Here is a 20,444-nt window from a genome sequence, read left to right as displayed (position 1 = left end):
GGAGAAGGTATTTATAGCTGAAGGGTGTGGGAAGGTGATTGGGCCAGCTGTCCCTTTGGAAGATGCTCTCATAACGATCTGGACACGTGTCCTCATACGATAGGTTCAATTTATACGTTGCATGTGCATGTATTACAACCTAGACATGTGCCTTCATATGATAGGATGGTGGACAATCCTGGCCATGTGCACGGTTATAACGGCCTTGTCAAGTGTCCTTTTCTGGTTGGCTGAGGGGTCACGTATTACTCAAGAAAGCATCTTGGTAGATCTTCTAGAATGTTATCGGTTAATGACAGCTGTCGCGGGGCATTACCTCATGGTTATTTATGCGGACGAATAATATCCCGTCTTGCGGACGACTTCTGAGGTTGTCAGGATGCTTCCGCGTGTCTTGTGAGGGTGCTTCTTCCTCAAATAATTATGCGGGTGACCCATGTGTCCCGCGGGTGCCTTATGAGGGACTTCTGATTGACCCGCGGATAATACTTAAGGGTATTTGGGTCTTTTTAGTACCCTACCTCTATACAACTCAACTAAGCATCTTAGAACGTCAATAGCTTTGACAAGTTCAACAAGCTAATTTAGATCTTTCGATCTAACATCTATTGTAAAAAAGATAGACAAGCCTCAAATAATCAGTGGTGAAACTTTGACGATTTGCACTCACAAACGGATAAATTTAACCCACGTATATAAGTTTTCGGCCGAAAAATAATCAAATTACACTACTGCACAAAAAGATAGGGGACGAGGTCACCCATGACTTTAAGGAAGCTTTGCCGAGTTATACTTTTGACCACCATTAATAATTAAACATATTAAACAAATATATGACAAGAAACAAGTCTTTTAAGTTGGTATTCAAGATTTTATTTTATTAATAAATAAATGGACGAGTAACCATTTTGTGGTGGTGTTCTAAAACACAATCAATCAAAAAATGCCTATGGTATAGCGGGAAACACATATGTATTGCAAAAATAGAAAAAGTTTATTTAAATAGTTTAACTACACAAAATTTCTATCATGCAATACATATAAATTCGTGATATGATCAAAAGAAAATGATCAATACGTGGTTTATTTCCCTTGAAAATTTAATGATAAATATTGTTGTTTGGTCGATATCGATTAGTTTGTTTCCTTATTTTTATTTCAAATAATAAAAATATACAAATTTTAAATCATACAAAAGGTTCTAGATACAATATTTTAAAATAATACTCTCTTTTTTTTCTTCATGTCTTTCTAACTAAGCCTATACCAACCAAACATGCAACTTTTTAGGCTTAAACCACCACATGTAATTACCTCGATTGTATTTCTCTCTCAACTTTTTCTAACTTTTATTCATAAAAATGTATAAATTTTAATTCGTATAACTTATAAATCAAATATATTATCTTCTCTCATTTTTCTCTTCATGCCTTTCTAAACCTATGCATATTACTAGATAGAATCGTTGATAAACCAACGTCACCTAACTACATTTCAAGATACGATATTAAAAAATGTGGCAATGCTTCAATGGACAGTTAACTTTCGGAACAATGAAAAGAAACGACCACGTATCACTTTCTTAAATAGTCAGAAAACAGACAACACAGTTGTTGACAATAAAGATGCCAAAGGAAAAAAAATATAAAACAAATAGTTTCACATTCACATTTAAATGCTAAATCATTAGCAGAATGAAAGTGTTAAAAGGGACTCAATACCAAACTTCATCATCTAAGAACAATTAACAAGCTCAAAAATCAAAATTCTAACTCATAATTTAAAGATTTTTGACATTGATTAGTGTCATAATCACATTATTAGAAGAATGCGCGACTACCATAGAAAACCCGCCCACCGTCTTTCTTCTTGTTCTCGCTCTCCACATCGTTATCCGGACGTTGAATAACGTCCCCACGATCCCGGGCTTCAACCGTTTCAAGATTCATAGGTAGCTTCATTTTAGCTAACGACTCGGTAAATTGTTGCATACTTCTCATATACATATCAACAATTTGTTGTTGCATCTCGGATTCTTCCTTTACCTCATTCTTTTCACTCAACTTAGAACGCGAACTCTCAACATTAGCAGAAATCGTTGATTCGCCTGCCAAACCATTCTTCTTATCCAGCGAGTCAGCTGAGTTCCTGTCATCACTTAAACTCGTCATAGTAGAGCTAAACAACCCTGAATTCTGGACACTCTCGTTGGGAGAGATTGACCCAGATTTCGTCACCATGTCATAGTCATCCACTGGATGGCTGGACCCGGATCCACCTAAGCAAAGAAATGACCCGGGTCCAACTCTAGCCCCAGGCTCAGGCCCAATAAGCCCGGGCCTGGTGCAGAGCCCAAAATACTCAGAAACCATTTGCTGATTCTCTTTAACTACATTGATATCCGGGAACTCGATCCTGGAATACTCAACCGGATCTAGCAACACGACTTCCGACGCGATCGATGACTCGTTAACCGAACTGATCGCGTGTTTAAACTTCATGGGCATATTCGTGTTCAAGGAGAGGCTCAATTTAACCGTTCCGGCCGGAGAATGAAACAAATCAGTAGAAGAAAGACAAAAATCTTGAGTCAACTCACCATTTTCAACAACCAAAGAAACCGGAACCAAAGAGAAGCCCAAAAGTTGATCTTCCATAAAGTTCTTAGCTCTACTCAACATCCACATTTCACACTTGAGAACAGCATCAAGTTGCTTAACTTTGATCACCAGTTTCTCATTAAACTCCGGGTTTTTACCCCCGCCATTGATGATCCGAGTCGAGAACGTCTCATCGGGGTTATACGTAAGCGAGAACTTCGCATAAACATCTTGTTTTTCATAAATACATATGTTGTGTATGTTCCTAGCATGATGAATAAAGATTTCAAGAATTCCGGTGAATTCGGTCCTGCCTTCGGTCGGATTGTAACGAAACTGAGTTGTTTGATCGTAGGAATCCATACCCAGATTATATTAATTTGCTTGTAAGAAAGTTCAGTATGTTCTTGTAGAGAGAGAAAGAAAAAGATTAGAGTTGATTTTTTTGGGTGAGTGGGTGGGGTAAAGAAAGGAAGACAAATGATCATATGGCATGATGGTGTGAGTGGTTGAATTTGTGTGCAAAACGTTATATCTTTCTCCACTTATGTTTCTCTCTCTCTCTATAATATATATATGCAGATATATATAAATATGTATAGAGTGAGAGTTGTGGTAGGTGATTGCTTAATATTGCAGACTCCACTTCCGGTGAGTGTAGTCGGCCCACAAACAGGAAGAGCACAAACATATGCATACACTCGGTTTCAAGGTTTGTGACTTATGAGAAGAGGCATATCTTGGTGTACCCAATGTTGGGAAAATTTGTCCTTTACTGAATTTAACAAATATATTCAATTGCATACAAAGAAAATGGTAATTACAAAAGATATCTTTCACAAAACGATTTTGGAGACGACACCGGTAGTGGATTTATGAATTCCTTTTAGGTGGCACACTACTTCTAAATGTTTTAATTTTATGGAATCAGGTATAGAAATTTTGGGCTGGTTCAATTGTTTGGGTCGGTTCATTACATAATAAAAATACGGCAAAATAATACAAAAGATACCGCTATTCGAAATTAAAAAAAACACTTAGTATATATATAACGGTCTTTACGAATTTAAAACAATACGTATAGTTGTTCTCGACGTTTACATCTTTTGAAATCGTTGTCTTACATTTTCGACCGATACTTTGTTGGAGGAATTCCTTTCAATGTTGAAAGAAAAATCCTCCAACAAGTTTAACAGACAAATACAAAGGATTTCCATTAGCGTGCTAATGTTCCTCCACATAATAATACTTACCATTGGTTTAATTTGTTAATTATAATCTAAAATTTAATAGACAAAGACAATGGATTTCCATTAGCGTTTGCTAATGTTCCTCCACATATAATGTTTTCCCACTGGTTTATTTTTTTAATTATAATCTAAATTTTAACAAATAACTTAACAATTAACAAATGAATCTAAACAATTAACAATATCCAGACAAATTAACAAATGAATCTGAACTCACCGTTACGGTTGAGGGGATTGAGGAAGAGTAGCAACAAGCAAGGTTGGAGGAAGGCAACCGGAGAAATGCATGAGCTCACGGTGGACGACGGTGGTTTGTGGTCGGCTGGATGCCCCAACTACAAGAGGAAGGAGGTGTCGCGCCTGTGTAATCATGGTGGTGAGTGGAAAGAGGCAGAGATCGGGATTTGTAATTGTTCTTAGTTTAAAAGTTTTGGTTTATAAAATCCTAAAATGTTGCATTAAAAAAAGTATTTTAAAACGATTCAAGCATGTGACCTTCAATTTAACCAACTCAAAGAAATATCCACTAGAACAGGAGCTTATATTCTAAATTTCTAAGTAGGATGGTGTAACACCCCGTAACCGCAGCGAAAACGTAAACGGGATGCAACAGACGCATCTGATATCAACAGCATTGCTTATAAAGAAAACACCACTACATTAACTTATAACGTATTACATTGTTCCGAGTTTCGTTACCGTCTAGGCGTTAACACATAAGTTTTACCGATAGTACGTTAACATATTTAATACAAAATAAAGATCCTTAAGCTTCCACAAAATAGCACACATCATCAAACACGTATCACACATTCCAATTTGGGTGTACCTAGAAAGCATGTAAAGAAAACGGGTCAACTACGAATAGTTGGTGAGTTTCACTAATTTAAATAAACCATGACAAATCATTATAGTAAACATATATTAGCGATGAAATTATGCTGAGCCCACAAGTGAAACCTCTGTTAACCCAGAGACACATCCAATAACCTCTGGGGACACTGTTAACCCAGAAACACATTTAATAACCCCTGGGGACACTGTTAACCCAGAAACACATTTAATACCCTCTGGGGACACTGTTAACCCAGAAACCCATTTAATAACCTCTGGGGACACTGTTAACCCAGAACACTGTTTCGGGCCTTACAATGTTAACAACTCAGACAATTACCATCTTAATACATTACCGTACGATTCCCGTACAATAAACATTATATAAATACATTCATTTCCATGCGATCAGCATGTACTTAAACATTTTGATATAAACATGCTTTCCGCCCCGGGAAAATATTTAAAACAGTTCAGTAAAAAGGGGCTCGTGAAACTCACCTTAGCACATGCAAGCAGGTAACAACAATCAATATCAGTTAACCCGTCCAATCTGTAATATGATCCCTACGATCATTACTATACACTCAATATTAATATAACTTTAATCGTATCAACCGGTACATCTGGGGACACTGTTAACCCAGCACTGTACCCGTTCTGGGGACAAGGTTAACCCAGAAACACTTTTCCGGACTCAGATTGTGATGTCGTTTAGAGTTCATCAGTCAAATCTTCTAACAGCTTGTTTTCCCCGTTTTGCGTGCCTAGCACGGTTATCAAATTTTATGTTTCAAAATGAGTTTGGTCACACACGACCCGAAAATCGTTGTGACTGATAATTTAATTCAAGTGGTGAAATTAGTACTCGGTTTAGACGCCCCGATTGACCTCGGGACCCGTTTCCCTCTTTGGCGTACCGGAAACTGTTAAATCGGTTAAAAATACCCAAATCATCCGAATTATTTTCGGATGATTCATTTTTACTTGTTTAACTCAATTATATGAAAATAGTCCATTTTTAAGGTTTATATACACCAGTCAGCTCGCTTAAGCGAACTTCACCGGTTTACGCGTTTTAACTTTAAAAGTTTGATAATTAGCACAAATACTTATCCGTTTACTCTCGGATCTTGAAATTTTGCACAAATCACTTTTTAATAGTGGGGAATTTTATAAAATTATTTCCAGAATTAATTTCTATATTTAAAATTTATTTATCTATTTTTAAACACCATTTAAACACTAAATATGTCGTAAATACCAAACGATCTTAGAAAAATCCCGAATTTTTCCTGGATGTCCCCTGCCATCCACATAGTCCCCTGTAATTTTTCCAGAACCAAAATCTTCTTTTACATCCCCTTTTTACCAAAACCGAGCTAGAAATCCCTAGAACTTGTTTAACCGAAAAGCCTACTTAGACTTCTCCAACGGACCTCAAATTTTGTGTGTGACTTATACATGATATGAAAAGCTTATCTACAATTTTCCAGAATTTTCCATGATATTTAATTATTTTTCACCATTTTTGGCCAAAACCGAGCATTAAATTCACCAAATATTCATCCTTTATCCAAAAATTACCAAAAATTCACAGAACTCTTATTTTCATGTGTAGAACATCCCTGTAAAATTTCATGATCTAACTCTAAACGACCAACAATCTGTCCAAAAATACATACAACGACATAAATCGAATATACCTTTCGTTTTCCGCCACTACAAGCCACAAACTCGTCTTTCCGCCTTATCTACCACTAAATACAGAGCCTACAAACAACATACCACAATACCAAGCAAGTCACACTCACGATCAAGCCATTTCTTTCATGGTTACGGTTATTATACAAAAACAAAGATTTAAACCGTAAAAATTCGTTCTTGGTTCGTTTAACCCCTTTCTTGGACCAAGATCCTTTGTATAGCCCGTATACATCACTTGATCATGCAAGAATCGGTTTTCATCTTTGAAACCTCATTTTCTTGCAAACAAACTCAAGAAAGGATGATGAACACGAATATAACTCGATCTTTACCTCGTTGTTCTTGCTAAAAATCTCGGTTTTTGGATGAAATTGTTGAGAGGATTGAAAGATCTTGGAGATTTTTGATGAAAAAAAGAAATGAAAGCCATGGGGATATCCCCATTTCCGATCGGTTAAGGGGAGAGGTGGGGTGGGACCCACTTCTCCATTCTTGGCCACTCATTTGGATTCTCGTAATCCGGATAATGTTTTGGATAATCTGGTTCAGTTCGTTTCTCGGTTAAACGTTTAATTCGGCTTAAAACGAGGCCAAAACGGTTGTTTTTCGGCTAAAAATGAAATTTATATAAAACCGATTTAAAAACTTTAAAAACTTAAACCATGACATTTATTAACTCAAAACATCATATTATTAATTATCGCGCATCTTTTTCGGCTTGATCGATTGTCTCTTGCTCGGTTTGGTATTAAAGGTTTCGTTTAATGTACCGTCGTACCATTAAATCGAAATTCTTTTTCTGTGCCGTACTTTCCTTATCCCGAAGCATTAATGCTTCGTAAAATCACTAAATATCATATATCTCGTCTATAATTGAACCCTCGATTCGTTCGGGTTTCAATAACTATCAATCGATTAATCGCATATTCAATACGATGAATTATTTATTCACGCACAATCAATACAGTGAACCCTGTATTCTCGTATAGTTACTATGATAACTCATGTACCCAACATTACATATGACGCAACTAACGTCTACCGGTTAGGGTATACCTGGTTTCGTCGGAATCGTTACATTCTCCCCCCGTTAAGAAATTTCGTCCTCGAAATTTTACACGCCCACTATCTCCTTTCGAGAGAAAGGTGGGGGGTTTTTCCTTCAGAATTCACCCTCGCGTTACCAAGTATAATCTGGTCCTCGCTGTGAATTCCACTTAATCTTAATTAATAAAGCTTGGTATGTCCAAAACTGTTTAGGTTTCCCGTCTACTATCTCTACGGAAGTAGTTATGATATCAAGCATGTCTTCTATGAGTACCTCTATTACTAGTACTTTCGTTGCCTCATCGCTTAGGCACTTTTCAATCCGTATACATGGCAAAATATCCTGTATAGTACTTAGCCCCTAGAGTACTTTAATCGACAAACTAAATGACCAACCATGGAGATAGTTCTCATGGGGTCCAATTTATTAAGAAGCTATTTTCGGTTTTGCCAAACCTCATATCACCTTTCTCTAAGGTGATGCCTTAAAATGCCTTGTCACCTCTATTCTGGGACAATGGTTTCCTTTGAACGTTGGCATAAATCCTTTGCCAATATCGCGCTGCTTTCAACTTATCTTAAATATTATAAATCCGATTGGTTGTTTCTCGAATCAATTCAAATTTTATGTCCTGACTGACGCCCATTTTCAATTTAACAAATTGGTGGTAATTACTTCACCCATATAAAGCTTCAAGCTCTCGATGCTTCCTTCCCCGCCTTCCAATAATGGAAGTAGGATGACTATTTTGATCTGAGATAATTGAAAATGGCACTCCACGACGAGATACCATTTCATCATCAGGAATTTGGGCAAGAATTCATTGTAATTTATTCCCACTATCATTGGCGAATTTTCTGTCGTTGTGGCGTTCCCTAGGGTTTTTCGGTGTGCAGCCTTATCTCTTGTATAACTCAATATTCACCAACACACGTAACCATATCTTTCTCCAAACTCGACCATTAATAAAAATCCTTTCAGATATCCGTATCATCGATAGTCAAATCCGATCCCGGATGTATGGATTATTTCGATCTATGCGCTTCGTCAATGATTAATTCACGAAGGTCATGGAGAGTCGGGATCCAAACCCGATTTTTTTTTTTGAGGTAGAGAATTTAGTCCACGCGCTGTTCGAAATTCTCCTCATTGCCGTAAGATTCCTTCTTTTCCAATTGTTCCTCTTTCAACGCCTCACGTTGAGCGACTCGAATCAGGTTCGAAGGTTCGACTGGACTATCATCCCCAGCACTCGCACTCGCAATGGCTTAACCCGATCTTTCTTACTCAAGGCATCGGCTACGACGTTAGCCTTGCCAGGGTGATAACGGATGTCACAGTCATAATCGCTTAACAACTCGACCCATCTTCGTTGCCTCATATTCAGTTCTTCCTGATCGAATATGTGCTGCAAACTTTTATGATCGGTGAAGACGGTGCACTTCGTATCGTAGAGATAATGTCTCCACATTTTAAGTGCGAAGATAACCGCTCCCAGTTCTAAGTCGTGAGTAGTGTAATTTTTCTCGTGTACTTTTAACTGTCGGGAAGCATAGGTTATAACCTTATTATACTGCGTCAACACGCATCCTAACCCTTTACGCGATGCGTCACAATACGCAACAAAACCATCGTCTCCATCGGGGAGACTTAAAATCGGCGCTTGGCACAATTTTAATTGTTTCTATCTTATTTGGATCTTTGTGAAATCTTTGTTGCTTTACAACATGACCAAGGGATTATGCCTTCTTTATTCAAAATCACATTTCGAAAACTTCACGTATAGCTCCTCTTGCTTTAACACTTCCACAATTTTCTTAACCGTCGTTCGTGCTCTTCTTTACGTTGCAAATATATCAAAATATCATCAATGAATGCTATGACAAATTCGTCAAAATAAAGTTTATAGACTCGGTTCATGAGGTCCATGAACACTGCCGGCGCATTTGTTAGCCCGAGAGGCATAACTAAGGATTCATAATGGCCGTAACGAGCCCGAAACGCTGTTGTTGCAACGTACTCCTCTTGGATTTTTCATTTGGTGATAACTATATCTAAGATCAATTTTCTAAAAATAAATCGCCCATTACAATTGGTTAAATAGATCATTTACTTCGAAGAAGTGAATACCTATTCCTGATCGTCACTTTATTCAATTCTTCCTAATCAATACATATCCTAACACTTCCGTCCTTCATTTCCCAATTAAAACTGGTGCACCCCATGGTGACTAACTAGGTCGTATAAAATCTTATCCAACAATTCTTGTAACTGATTGGATAATTCTTGCATCTCGGATGGTGCAAGTCGGTAGGGTGCTTTAGCAACAGGGCCAGCTTGAGGTATTAAATCGATTCTGAATTCGACCTGTCGGGTTGGCGGTATTCCAGGAAGTTCTTCTGGGAAAACATGTGGAAATTCGCGTACCATCGGGATATCTTCTATATGTTTTCTTTTAATTACTTTGGCAATCGCGTTTGTTAAATACACCACGTCTTCTTGTCGTAAATATTATAACATCTCAAGATGAGATTAGAGTGGTAACATAATACCGTACACTTTTCTCTGTATCAAATCGCTTCATCGTCCGAAGGAGATCTTCTAATCGTCTTCTTTTCATATTTGATTTCAGCTTCATGTTGAGTTAGCCAATCCATGCTAACTATTGCGTCAAAACTTCTTTACTTTACTGGTCGTAGGTCAATAAGGAAAGGTTAATCGTTCAGAATAATAGGACAATTCCGAACAATTTAGTTAACCATTAGGGATTTACCGTTAGCGATTCTACAGTATAGGGTTCTATAGTTTCACTAATCGGTATCTTTCCAAATGATGGGAGGTTAACAGGAACTAACTTCTATCGACGACCGTAAAAATATCACTGAAGCCTATTGATTTAAAACTACCACATACGTAGTACCACCTTTGGATCATGACGTGCTTTATTCGGATTACTCACAAAAGCACGGTCCTTGCTTGATCAGAGGTTGATGCTTGTCATGAGGTTCATCTTCCAACGACACCTTGGTTCACTTTGGGCAATTTCTCTTGAAACGTTCTGTACTGCCACATTCATAGCAAGTACAACTTTTTGGCATAAGTTGATTTCTTTGGATGGATTGTTATTGAAGTTGTTGGGTTCGGAGTGGTTGTACACGAATGGGTTGGGGTTGTCGGTTCACATGGCTTCACTTGGTTCTACAATTGTGGCATTACGTCCATCTTTACCACACCTGTGGCCTACTATCACTCGACATTCTTCTTCCTTTATCATTTCTCTTCTTTAACACTCGACGTTTCACCTAACGTCCTTCCATTCCGCTTCCCATAGAGTCAAATATATCAAGGTTGGCTTGTGACACAACCCTTCCAAAAGTTGTATATTTTACAGGGTTGACTATACTCCTTATCGATGGAGTTAGTCCCCAATATGGCGCTCACTTCGCTTAGTTTCAGGAGTAATTAGCCATGTTACCAGGCACGACAATTCCTTCAAACGATTAGCGTGTTCTAAGTGATCAGCACACAACATTTCAAAACTATCCTAACACTTCCGTCCTTCATTTCCCAATTAAAACTGGTGCACCCCATGGTGACTAACTAGGTCGTATAAAATCTTATCCAACAATTCTTGTAACTAATTGGATAATTCTTGCATCTCGGATGGTGCAAGTCGGTAGGGTGCTTTAGCAACAGGGCCAGCTTGAGGTATTAAATCGATTCTGAATTCGACCTGTCGGGTTGGCGGTATTCTAGGAAGTTCTTCTAGGAAAACTTGTGGAAATTCGCGTACCATCGGGAATTTCCCGGTGTAGGATGTAAGGGAATGGATGGAATGGAGTGGGAACCAAAATGGGAGTTTATGGTTTCAAAATACCCCGACCTTGCTGACATGAAAGATGACCGTTGTAGGAAATATGCTGCTACTAGAGCAAAAGTGGATGACGACACTAAAGAACTTTATCTTCTAGATCGTGAATTGGAAGGCCCCATTCCAAAACTGGTCAGTGTTTTAAATCATGTGATAAATAAAGTATTACCAATTACATCACCTTTCAAATGTGATGTTTTTTTATAGATTGAAAAAGAGAAATAAACAAAAGGTGATGGTACCTATTACGAGGAGGGTTTCGATATTGTAAATCAGGTAATAAAGAATGGACGTCCCCACTGGGTGGCGCACTACAAAAGGCCTAGAAGGGAGAAAGGAAAGAAAAACCATTGAGGCGGCAAGGAGGTTAAGAGATGAGGATGACTCAACGACAACATGCGAGAATCATGTTAATTCGTTCATACCCCAAATCCAGACACGTATTCTTAAAATATTTTGTCTATTTTTTCTAAAAATATATATAAACAAAAAGTTCATGAGTAGCTCTATCTATTTTTGCAGGCAGTACAAAAATGTAAGCTTTTGTGGCCATCTTGCAATAGATTCCCCAACATGGTCTTAGCCATGTGACATGTGTATCGTTGTCCTGATGGAATTTTATATTTAGGGCCGTTGGTTGTCAGGTTTGTGAAAGTCCATGTAAACATGGTGGTCGAAAGATGTAAAAAATACCCTTTTTTGTCTGAAACTGAAAATCGATATGAGGTAGAAGGGGATATAGAAAGCAAAGAAGGTAACTTTGTTCAGTGGTCTTGGAGTGCAATAAGGGTATTTTTAAAACATAATCATATACTATCTAGCTACTTTGTTTAATTATTTACTAAAACATATATCTATATATATTTTATTTACAGATTTTAGATTCTGAGGAAACGTCTTCACATGATTCTCCTTATAGGCCACTGGTAGTCTTTAATATTATATACAATTTTTATGATTATTATAATTAGTTGATATAAAAAGGATTATGTTTTATCAACATACTGATTTTGATCAACCTGACGTGGGACCGGATCAAGAAGCATTTGACAAGTTCAAACTTATTAACAATGAATTGGTAACTAACCAGTTTTATTAATTTGTTGATTATACCTTCACATACATAACTTTTTGTTGATGCATGTAGTTTCCATCGCCATAGGATCCGAAACCTACTGGTCCCGTGCATCAATCTACTACCTCAACCGTGGCAGATGCTACTGCTATAAACGTGGGTGATCAATCTATTGCCGCAACCTCAAACAGGACCGTAGATAATGCTGATGTTAAACATAGCCAACCCAATGCAGAAGAATTACTGATACAGTTTGCATTGAGTAAAATTGAAAAGTAGTTTGGTGGTCAGGAAATTCATAAGGTTGCCAACGATTTGGCGCTTTAATTTAAAGCGAAGGATCAGAAGAGGTTTACATTTAAATTGCCCAACGAGATGTATCCTCTAGGTGATAATGATTATCAGTCTATTGACTTATCTAGTTTACTGGAGTTATGTGTCAACCAATGGGCTGAGATCTCAATGTTGACTTGGTTTAGCATGTAAGTTTGATTTTGTTTGTTTTTTCTACCTTATTCAATTGTATTCTTGAAAAGTATAACTTTTTCTGTTATTTTTGTGATCACATGCATATGTATATAAAAGCGATTAGTAAAGGCTTGAAAAATACCGGATTTATTAGACCATATAGCTTGGTGTTATAAAGAGTCATAGAGATTTTGTGGTCAAACACATCAAACAAGTCATATTACATAATAAAATTGCTCAATTCTTCTTGGCTCCATATCATTCAGGGTATATTTATACTTCGCAATATTGTAATATTGTTATGTTTTTATTATAATACTAATTTTCTACACAAAATTCCTTTATACATGTCACATTTTCAGCTATTTTATATTCATTGCAATGCGGCTGAGATGCATTTTTATGTAAGCATCATAGATTATTTGGAAAAGAATAAGTCACATGCTAATTACGCATTAAAGGAAGTAATTCAGGAATCATTGTGTCACACCCCAACCAAAGGCGGCGGAACATGCCGGGGTGCAACGTGATTGGACAAATACACAAGACGCTATTAAAACGACAATACTTAATCAACTCATTTTATTTCATAAAATCAATAAACAACACATATTGTTCATACAAAACAAATCAAATACAAATAAACAAATATATATTGTTCGTTTTGCTAATATCCTAATAGTCTTGATAACGTTTTTCTTCAAGTCCTCAAGTCAACAAAAGTCAAACCTGTAACACTGCATTTGTCAACACAAAGGTTGGTGAGCAATTTCATAGTTTTTGAAAATATGTATATGATAAGAAATTTCCACAACTTGTATACGATACAATAAATAATAACGAAATTTTGGATAAAATGAAGTCGCTAATAAGAATACATTAGCGGCACCGTTCATAAGAGAATACCAAATAGATTCGGATTTCATGAGGTCGTTAATAAGAATACATTAACGGCACCATGCTATAAGAGAATACTAGATAGTTCACGGATTTATGAATCAACGAACCAAAAGCAGTAACACATAAGCATATAAGCATGTAAGCATAAAACACCAAAATCGAGCATTTATTTAAGTAAAGCATACAATAAAGTTTGTGGTTTATGACTCAAGTATAAAACATTTAGTTTGAATAAGTATGCAATATCACCCCCAAAACGAATGATAGAAAACGGGGTATGAAAAGTACTAACATTCAAGTAATAAACTTGATTGGTAAAACGACGAGTAACCGGAAGGATGAGGTTTAACGAGCAAGGTCTAGATAAAAAGAAGTCTTGTATTATAAGGGTTGTCTAGGATGTCTTTAAATAAAATATCTGATAGGAAATGTAAACAATTTAAATTTAATGTTTAAAATGTAAATGTTTAAGAAAAACATAATAATAGTCTTTAAAATATAAGTTTGCTCGAAACCGGGTTAAAGTATCTAGCCCTTAATATTTACTCAACCTATGTTAAGTAATAAGGTGGGTAAAAATGCAAGAATGCAAGTCCCTATATAATATAGATACTAAAACGGGTTAACGAGTGTTTCGGGTTGTTGGTTCAGGTCTTGATAATTGGTCAAACCCAAAGTCAACTTTCCAAAATAATGAATGTTATGAAATAACTCAATAAAATTTAATAAGACTTAACCAAGTATGTAGTTCTATTGTTTTAGAACTAACAACGTCCGTTAAGCGAGTGTTCGATTTTGTTGGTCTAAACATTGTTATGAGATCAAGTTGGATCCAACATTTCCAAGTTCTTAAGAAAATAATTAAAATCAGTTTATAAAATATTTTTAAAGATTTATACAAGTCTTGATAGCTAAAAATACACTTGTGTGTCTTAAGCGAGTAAGAATCAGTTTAGATCGGTTTGGTTCGGTTTCCATCTCACAATAAGTTCCTAGATGGTTGCCACATGCTCAAATATCAAAGAACTTATATAATAATTTATAAATGAAGAAACTTAAGTTTTACAACCAAAAAGTTAACAATAAAGTCTTTAAACGAAAGTTCGGTTTTGTTCGGTTTCTATCTCGCAATAAGTTCATAGATGGTTTTCACATGCCCAAATATCAAAGAACTTGTATAATAATGTATAACTGATGAAACTTAAGTTTTGCAACCAAAAAGTTAACAATAAAGTCTTTAAACGAAAGTTTGGTTTTCGGTTCGGATCTAGTTTCGGGTTAAGACCGAGGTTAGAATCTACAAAACCTTAACCATAGAACTTATAAAAATGATTTTAGAAACTTAAATCTAACATAAAGCATGTTTAAACAATTATTTAACAAAACTAGTAAACAAAGTTCGGTTTACAGTTTAGAGCTATTTACGGTTAAACCGAGGCTAGACTCTTCAAACCCATAACCATGGAACTTCATAAATAAGATAAAAAAACTAAAATGAGCAGAAGTTGTCATGGTTAGTATGTATAAACAAGTTATATAAGTGTGTGTGTGTGTGTGTGTGTGTGTGTGTGTGTGTGTGTATATATATCAAGGACACGAAGTCCTCCATGTAGCCTTGCCTTACGAGGCCCGAAACATAACCGACCGAGGGCGGAAAAGTGACCACCAAAGGTAACAAGAGGTGTATATTATATATATGTGTGTCATATTCTTCAAGTATTAATAAGGTTAGACAAGATTATAAAAACCAAGAAATATGGTCAGTTTGACTTTCAAAAGTCAAATTGCCAAGAACAAAGAAAACAACCTTAAAGATCAATGAATTTGAATGAGAAAATGAAATGGGAGCAGGCATGGATGTAGGAAAGGGTTGTGTATATATAAGGAAAGGTTTGGAGTGTTAAACAAGAGGTTTGGTGTGTAAAAACCGAGTTTTTGGTAAAAGAACAAACAATAAAGCATGTTGTGCAGCTTCTGGTCACCCAGGCCTCGCGCCACGCGACCCTGATGGGTCTTCCCATCGCGTAGGGCGATGGGGGTGGTGGCTGGTGATTTTCAAACTTTGAAAATTGACAGTTTTGGCCCCGAAGTTCGTTTTAAGTGATTTTAATGCGATTTAAGGACCGAAAAGGATGCTTTTGAGACCTAACAAGTGTAAAACAATATTGAAATATAAAATCCATCATTTTGAATATATCGAGGGTTTCCATTTATAAAACGGGTCGGTTTACATAATAAACGATTATAAAACGAAAACGAATCGATACCCAAAATTGACGAATGCCACACATTGGGGGGGGGGGGGGGGTTAAAGATAGAGTATCATGGACAATAGTTAACATAAGTTTTATATTTTTATTATTGCCTAGTAATTTCATTAATTTTGTTTATTTTTAATTAGTTTAAATGCTTTGAAATGTAGTGACTATGTTATGATGGCCATGTATGAGATTGTGATTGCATGCATGGATCATCTTGTAAGTAGTTTATAACCATTTGATTGATATATTATTTTAATTTAGGAACTGTGTTATAACTTTTATTTCAATATATACTTTTAGGCGATGAACTCTTCTTCCTCCCGTACCCAGGATCCAATTACAAATTTTGTGCGTGATACTCTAGAAGACTTCCAAGACTGCCTAAAATCGGAGGATGAAAATGATATGTTAGGGAAGAAATTGTAAAGCTGGTTAAATTGAATATTATTGTAAAGATGTTAACTTTAAATGTGAATATATATATTTTTGGCTGATAATTTACATACACCGTGATATATACTATTAAATAGAGTAACAACTCAATATTAACAAAACACCCGGTTCACAAAAATTGTACATAGATAAAAATACCGGTTGTAATTCCATTGTAAAATCGGGTAAAAAGCCGTTGTAAAAACATAAAAATATCGGTTGTCTTTTCGTTGTAAATAAATTATAAATACCGGTTACAAAGCCATTATAAATACATCAATACACCGGTTTGTTAATCGTTGTATTTATAGAGAATACCGGTTTATAGCCCGTTGTAATCACTTAACTATACCGGTTGTTTGTTCGGTGTAAATACTTTAATAATGGTTAACAACACGTATTATGTTCTTTACAACGATTAAGAGCCCGTTGTAAACAAAGCTTTATAAAGGTTACCTGCCCGTTGTTAATGTAATATATACTGGCAACAACGCATTATAATATCTTCTCGGATACACACCAGTGTTGAAACCGTTTTAATTATATTTTGCATCGCTTCGTTTATAACGGTTTAAAACCGTTGTGTTTACGCTATTTAACCGTTTTAAAATAGTCATTTTATGTACTAATGTAATAAGATTTTCGCCTTTTTAGTCTTTAGTTTAGAAGTGATTAATTAGCAAAATAACCTAAATGAAAAAGCATAAAGACTATACTAATTATGCGAGTCATTAACTCCATAAAATCTCTTAGCATGCTTTTACTTTAATTATGTACTTACTATATATATGTTGACCATTAATAACAAATATTCAGTTTGACCAACATCTATAAGTCAATAACAATCATAAATGCATATTAAATAAACATAACAATACTCCATAATGTACTCATTAAAGCCAGGTCAAAACTTGTATATTTAGTCTCAAATTTTGACTGAAAATGATCAACCTTCCTTCCTAGACAACTTTGAACACAATTTCTTCATGAAATATATATAATAATAAAGAATCAAAAACATAAAATCCAAAAAGCTTAATTGTCAGTAACCTTAATAAACTCGAGTAATATCAATATAATTAAAACAATAATTAATTAAAACACAACGATAAAGGCTTTGATGACTCAAGGTTCATATTAGGGAAAGGAGAGTGAGGGGAAGAGGGGGCAGCCCTCGGCCCGATCATCCAATTCGCTCCAACAGACAGGCATGGTTCTGTAGTCAAAGCAACTTCGTCACTTTCGTGTACCCATCGGACGGCAGCCCTTTCGGGGGTTCCAATCATAAATGCATATTAAATAAACATAACAATACTCCATAATGTACTCATTAAAGCCTGGTCAAAACTTGTATATTTAGTCTCAAATTTTGACTGAAAATGATCAACCTTCCTTCCTAGACAACTTTGAACACAATTTCTTCATGAAATATATATAATAATAAAGAATCAAAAACATAAAATCCAAAAAGCTTAATTGTCAGTAACCTTAATAAACTCGAGTAATATCAATATGAGATCCTGCACAGTATGATTGTATGAACCCCTTTCTTATCAGTAAAACTAAACCAACTATTCAACAAATGTTGAAGAACCACTCTACATAAAGATGAAAACTTGGCTCACGAACCTGTTAATCAATCGTGGCCTAGCTTAACCAAATGCTGCTGATGTTTTGCAGCCTCAGCTTCACGTCTGAGTGCTCGCTTGGCCCGTCGCCCCACTGCCACCACGTCACTGGCGGCAGCATCTTTCTGTTTATGTCCACGTGAAGAAGGACCAACAACCGAGTCTTGAAAACGAGGTTGCTCATGAATGGGCCTTGCCTCTTGTTTTCCAGCTCTCACAAACCCGTTATTACCCCATCTTCGGTTACTAGTCTGCACGTTGAGATTTGACTAACGGCCCAGGTACACGTCTAGATCATCGAGTACATCGTCATCTGGTTCATCATAGTAAAATTCGTCAACCGAATGATCATCAACACGCAATGGATGAAACCATGAAGCTCTTAAAAGAAGGCGAACGCTCTCCTCAAACATATAGTCATGAATGCTGAAACAAAAAGAGAAATATAAAACTTGCAAAAGTGACTCGCATGCCTAATTAAACAACAAGTTAAAATGTGTACCTGCCGTCAAGAGATCGATGGATAATGAGGGAGTCAAAGGGTTGCTTGCATTGTGGACATGTGGGTTCCTTCTTATATGTAGCCCATTGGAGGATACACATCACACTACAAATTAATCTAATATGTTATTAAATATGTATGTGAAAAGATATGTTATACAGACAATAACAGCAGTACTACACATGGTCTAAACAAACTAGCTAACCAGTAGGCATGGTCGCAGCCTTTAACTAGGGCGGTTTCTGGTAAGGCGATTTGATCTAAACAAATAGCACAAAATTCATGGTCAGCTGCCGAACATTCAATCTGCTCCCCCTGTGAATATCAAAACCCTAACTAATTCGACATCGATTATATTAACAAACAATGATTAAGGGTGGGTTGGTTACCTGGCCATGGACCGTTAGATCTTGAAACGCGTTCATGAGTATAGTATCCATGGCGACAGGAGAGGAGAGCCCAGACAAGAAAGAAGGGTATTGTATGCTTAGGTTCTTTCTCTGTATATATTCACCGACTCTGCATTTGGGCCTCGTTGCTTGCTTGGGCTAATTAGTATACAGCTTCAATTAGAGTCGGCCCAGGTAAGTTAAAGCAAAATTAAATTACATTATTATTATTATTATCATCTACCATTTATTAATTATTATAATAAATAAATAAATTATTATAATATCAAAAGCTTCATAAATTCTCTAATGCCATCAGACTGCTTTATTTATAAATGAAATTTTTTATGCATTTGATTCAAATTCATGGGTATGAGTCTCATCAAACCCAGATAGTCCTTAAATGGGTTATAACATCTTATTATATTAAAAATTAATCTTATCAAATATTTAATACGAAAATCCTATAAAATGGGGATATATTAAAAATTAATACCCATTTTCTTAAAAGATGTTATTTATTTTAAGAAACAATATTGTAGTAAAAAAAAGTAAATGGCGGGTTATGTGTCTCACTAAACCCAGATAGCTTTAAAACTGACTATAACATCTCATTTATTTATAAAACCCTTTTATCATCAAATCCTGAGTATATTATTAATTTATTTACAACAAATAAAATTAAAATTCAAAAAATATATAAATATTATAAACATATAATGTAAAACAAAATATGAGAATGTAAATAAATTACAATACATGTTGCGCGCAAATAAAGAGAATAATGCAAGAAAAAAGAAGGAAAAGAAAAAGAAAAAACTATAGAACTAAGAATCTTAATCTTAAAATATATATAAACGAAACATTTAAAAGCTCTTTAGTTGCTTCTTACATTCTCTTAAGGCCTTAAGCTAACAGATTGTTTTATTTAAAAATTAAGATTTTTCATACATTTGACCCGAATTCATGGGTATGGGTCTCACCAAACCTAGATAACCTTAAACGGGTTATAACATCTCATTATATTAAAAAATAATCTCACCAAATATTTGATATGAAAATCCATAAAATAAGGATATACTAAAAATTAATATCCAATTTTTTTAAGAAAAATATATTATTTATATTAAGAAACAATTTTGTAGTAAAAAAAAATAACAAACGGGACATGGGTCTCAAACCCGTAACTTTTAAACGGGTAATAACATCTCATTTATTTGTGAAATCCGTTCATCATCAAACCCTATGTAAATTATTAACTTTGTTACAATTAATGCAATTAAAATTCAAAAAAAATATTAATATTAGACGAAAAAGAAACACAACCCCCGTAATATGTAGGGTAAAAAATAATTATAAAAAATCATAACATACGGATTACTATTACACGATTCTGGTTCCAAAGCGAGGGAATGAATGATTGGAAGGAAATGACACCTTTTATTTATTTCGCCGCGTTACCTAATTTTGTTATAACCC

At 35.5% G+C, this 20,444-nt stretch overlaps 1 protein-coding gene and 1 pseudogene across 2 annotated transcripts; both read right to left on the bottom strand.

Annotated features, from left to right (window-relative positions):
• Window positions 1–1,676: 1,676 nt before the first annotated feature.
• LOC143630359 (uncharacterized) lies at window positions 1,677–3,127 on the bottom strand. Its single transcript, XM_077099402.1, has one exon. It carries the CDS (start codon window positions 2,961–2,963, stop codon window positions 1,821–1,823), a length of 1,143 nt encoding a protein of 380 aa, XP_076955517.1. The 5' UTR covers window positions 2,964–3,127; the 3' UTR covers window positions 1,677–1,820.
• Window positions 3,128–17,737: 14,610 nt separating this feature from the next.
• Window positions 17,738–19,016, bottom strand: LOC143630352 (uncharacterized; annotated as a pseudogene). The gene is made up of 4 exons (XR_013153144.1): window positions 18,966–19,016; window positions 18,782–18,891; window positions 18,577–18,681; window positions 17,738–18,500 (listed from the first exon to the last, which is right to left on the bottom strand). The product of XR_013153144.1 is annotated as an uncharacterized LOC143630352 (transcript).
• Window positions 19,017–20,444: the final 1,428 nt, after the last annotated feature.

The sequence above is a fragment of the Bidens hawaiensis genome, unplaced genomic scaffold, assembly GCF_021521415.1.
Source record: "Bidens hawaiensis isolate Kalapana, Puna unplaced genomic scaffold, B.hawaiensis_p1.1 tig00005649_1, whole genome shotgun sequence".
NCBI classification, from domain to species: Eukaryota; Viridiplantae; Streptophyta; class Magnoliopsida; order Asterales; family Asteraceae; genus Bidens; species Bidens hawaiensis.
This window is presented reverse-complemented; position numbering and strand designations above follow the sequence as displayed.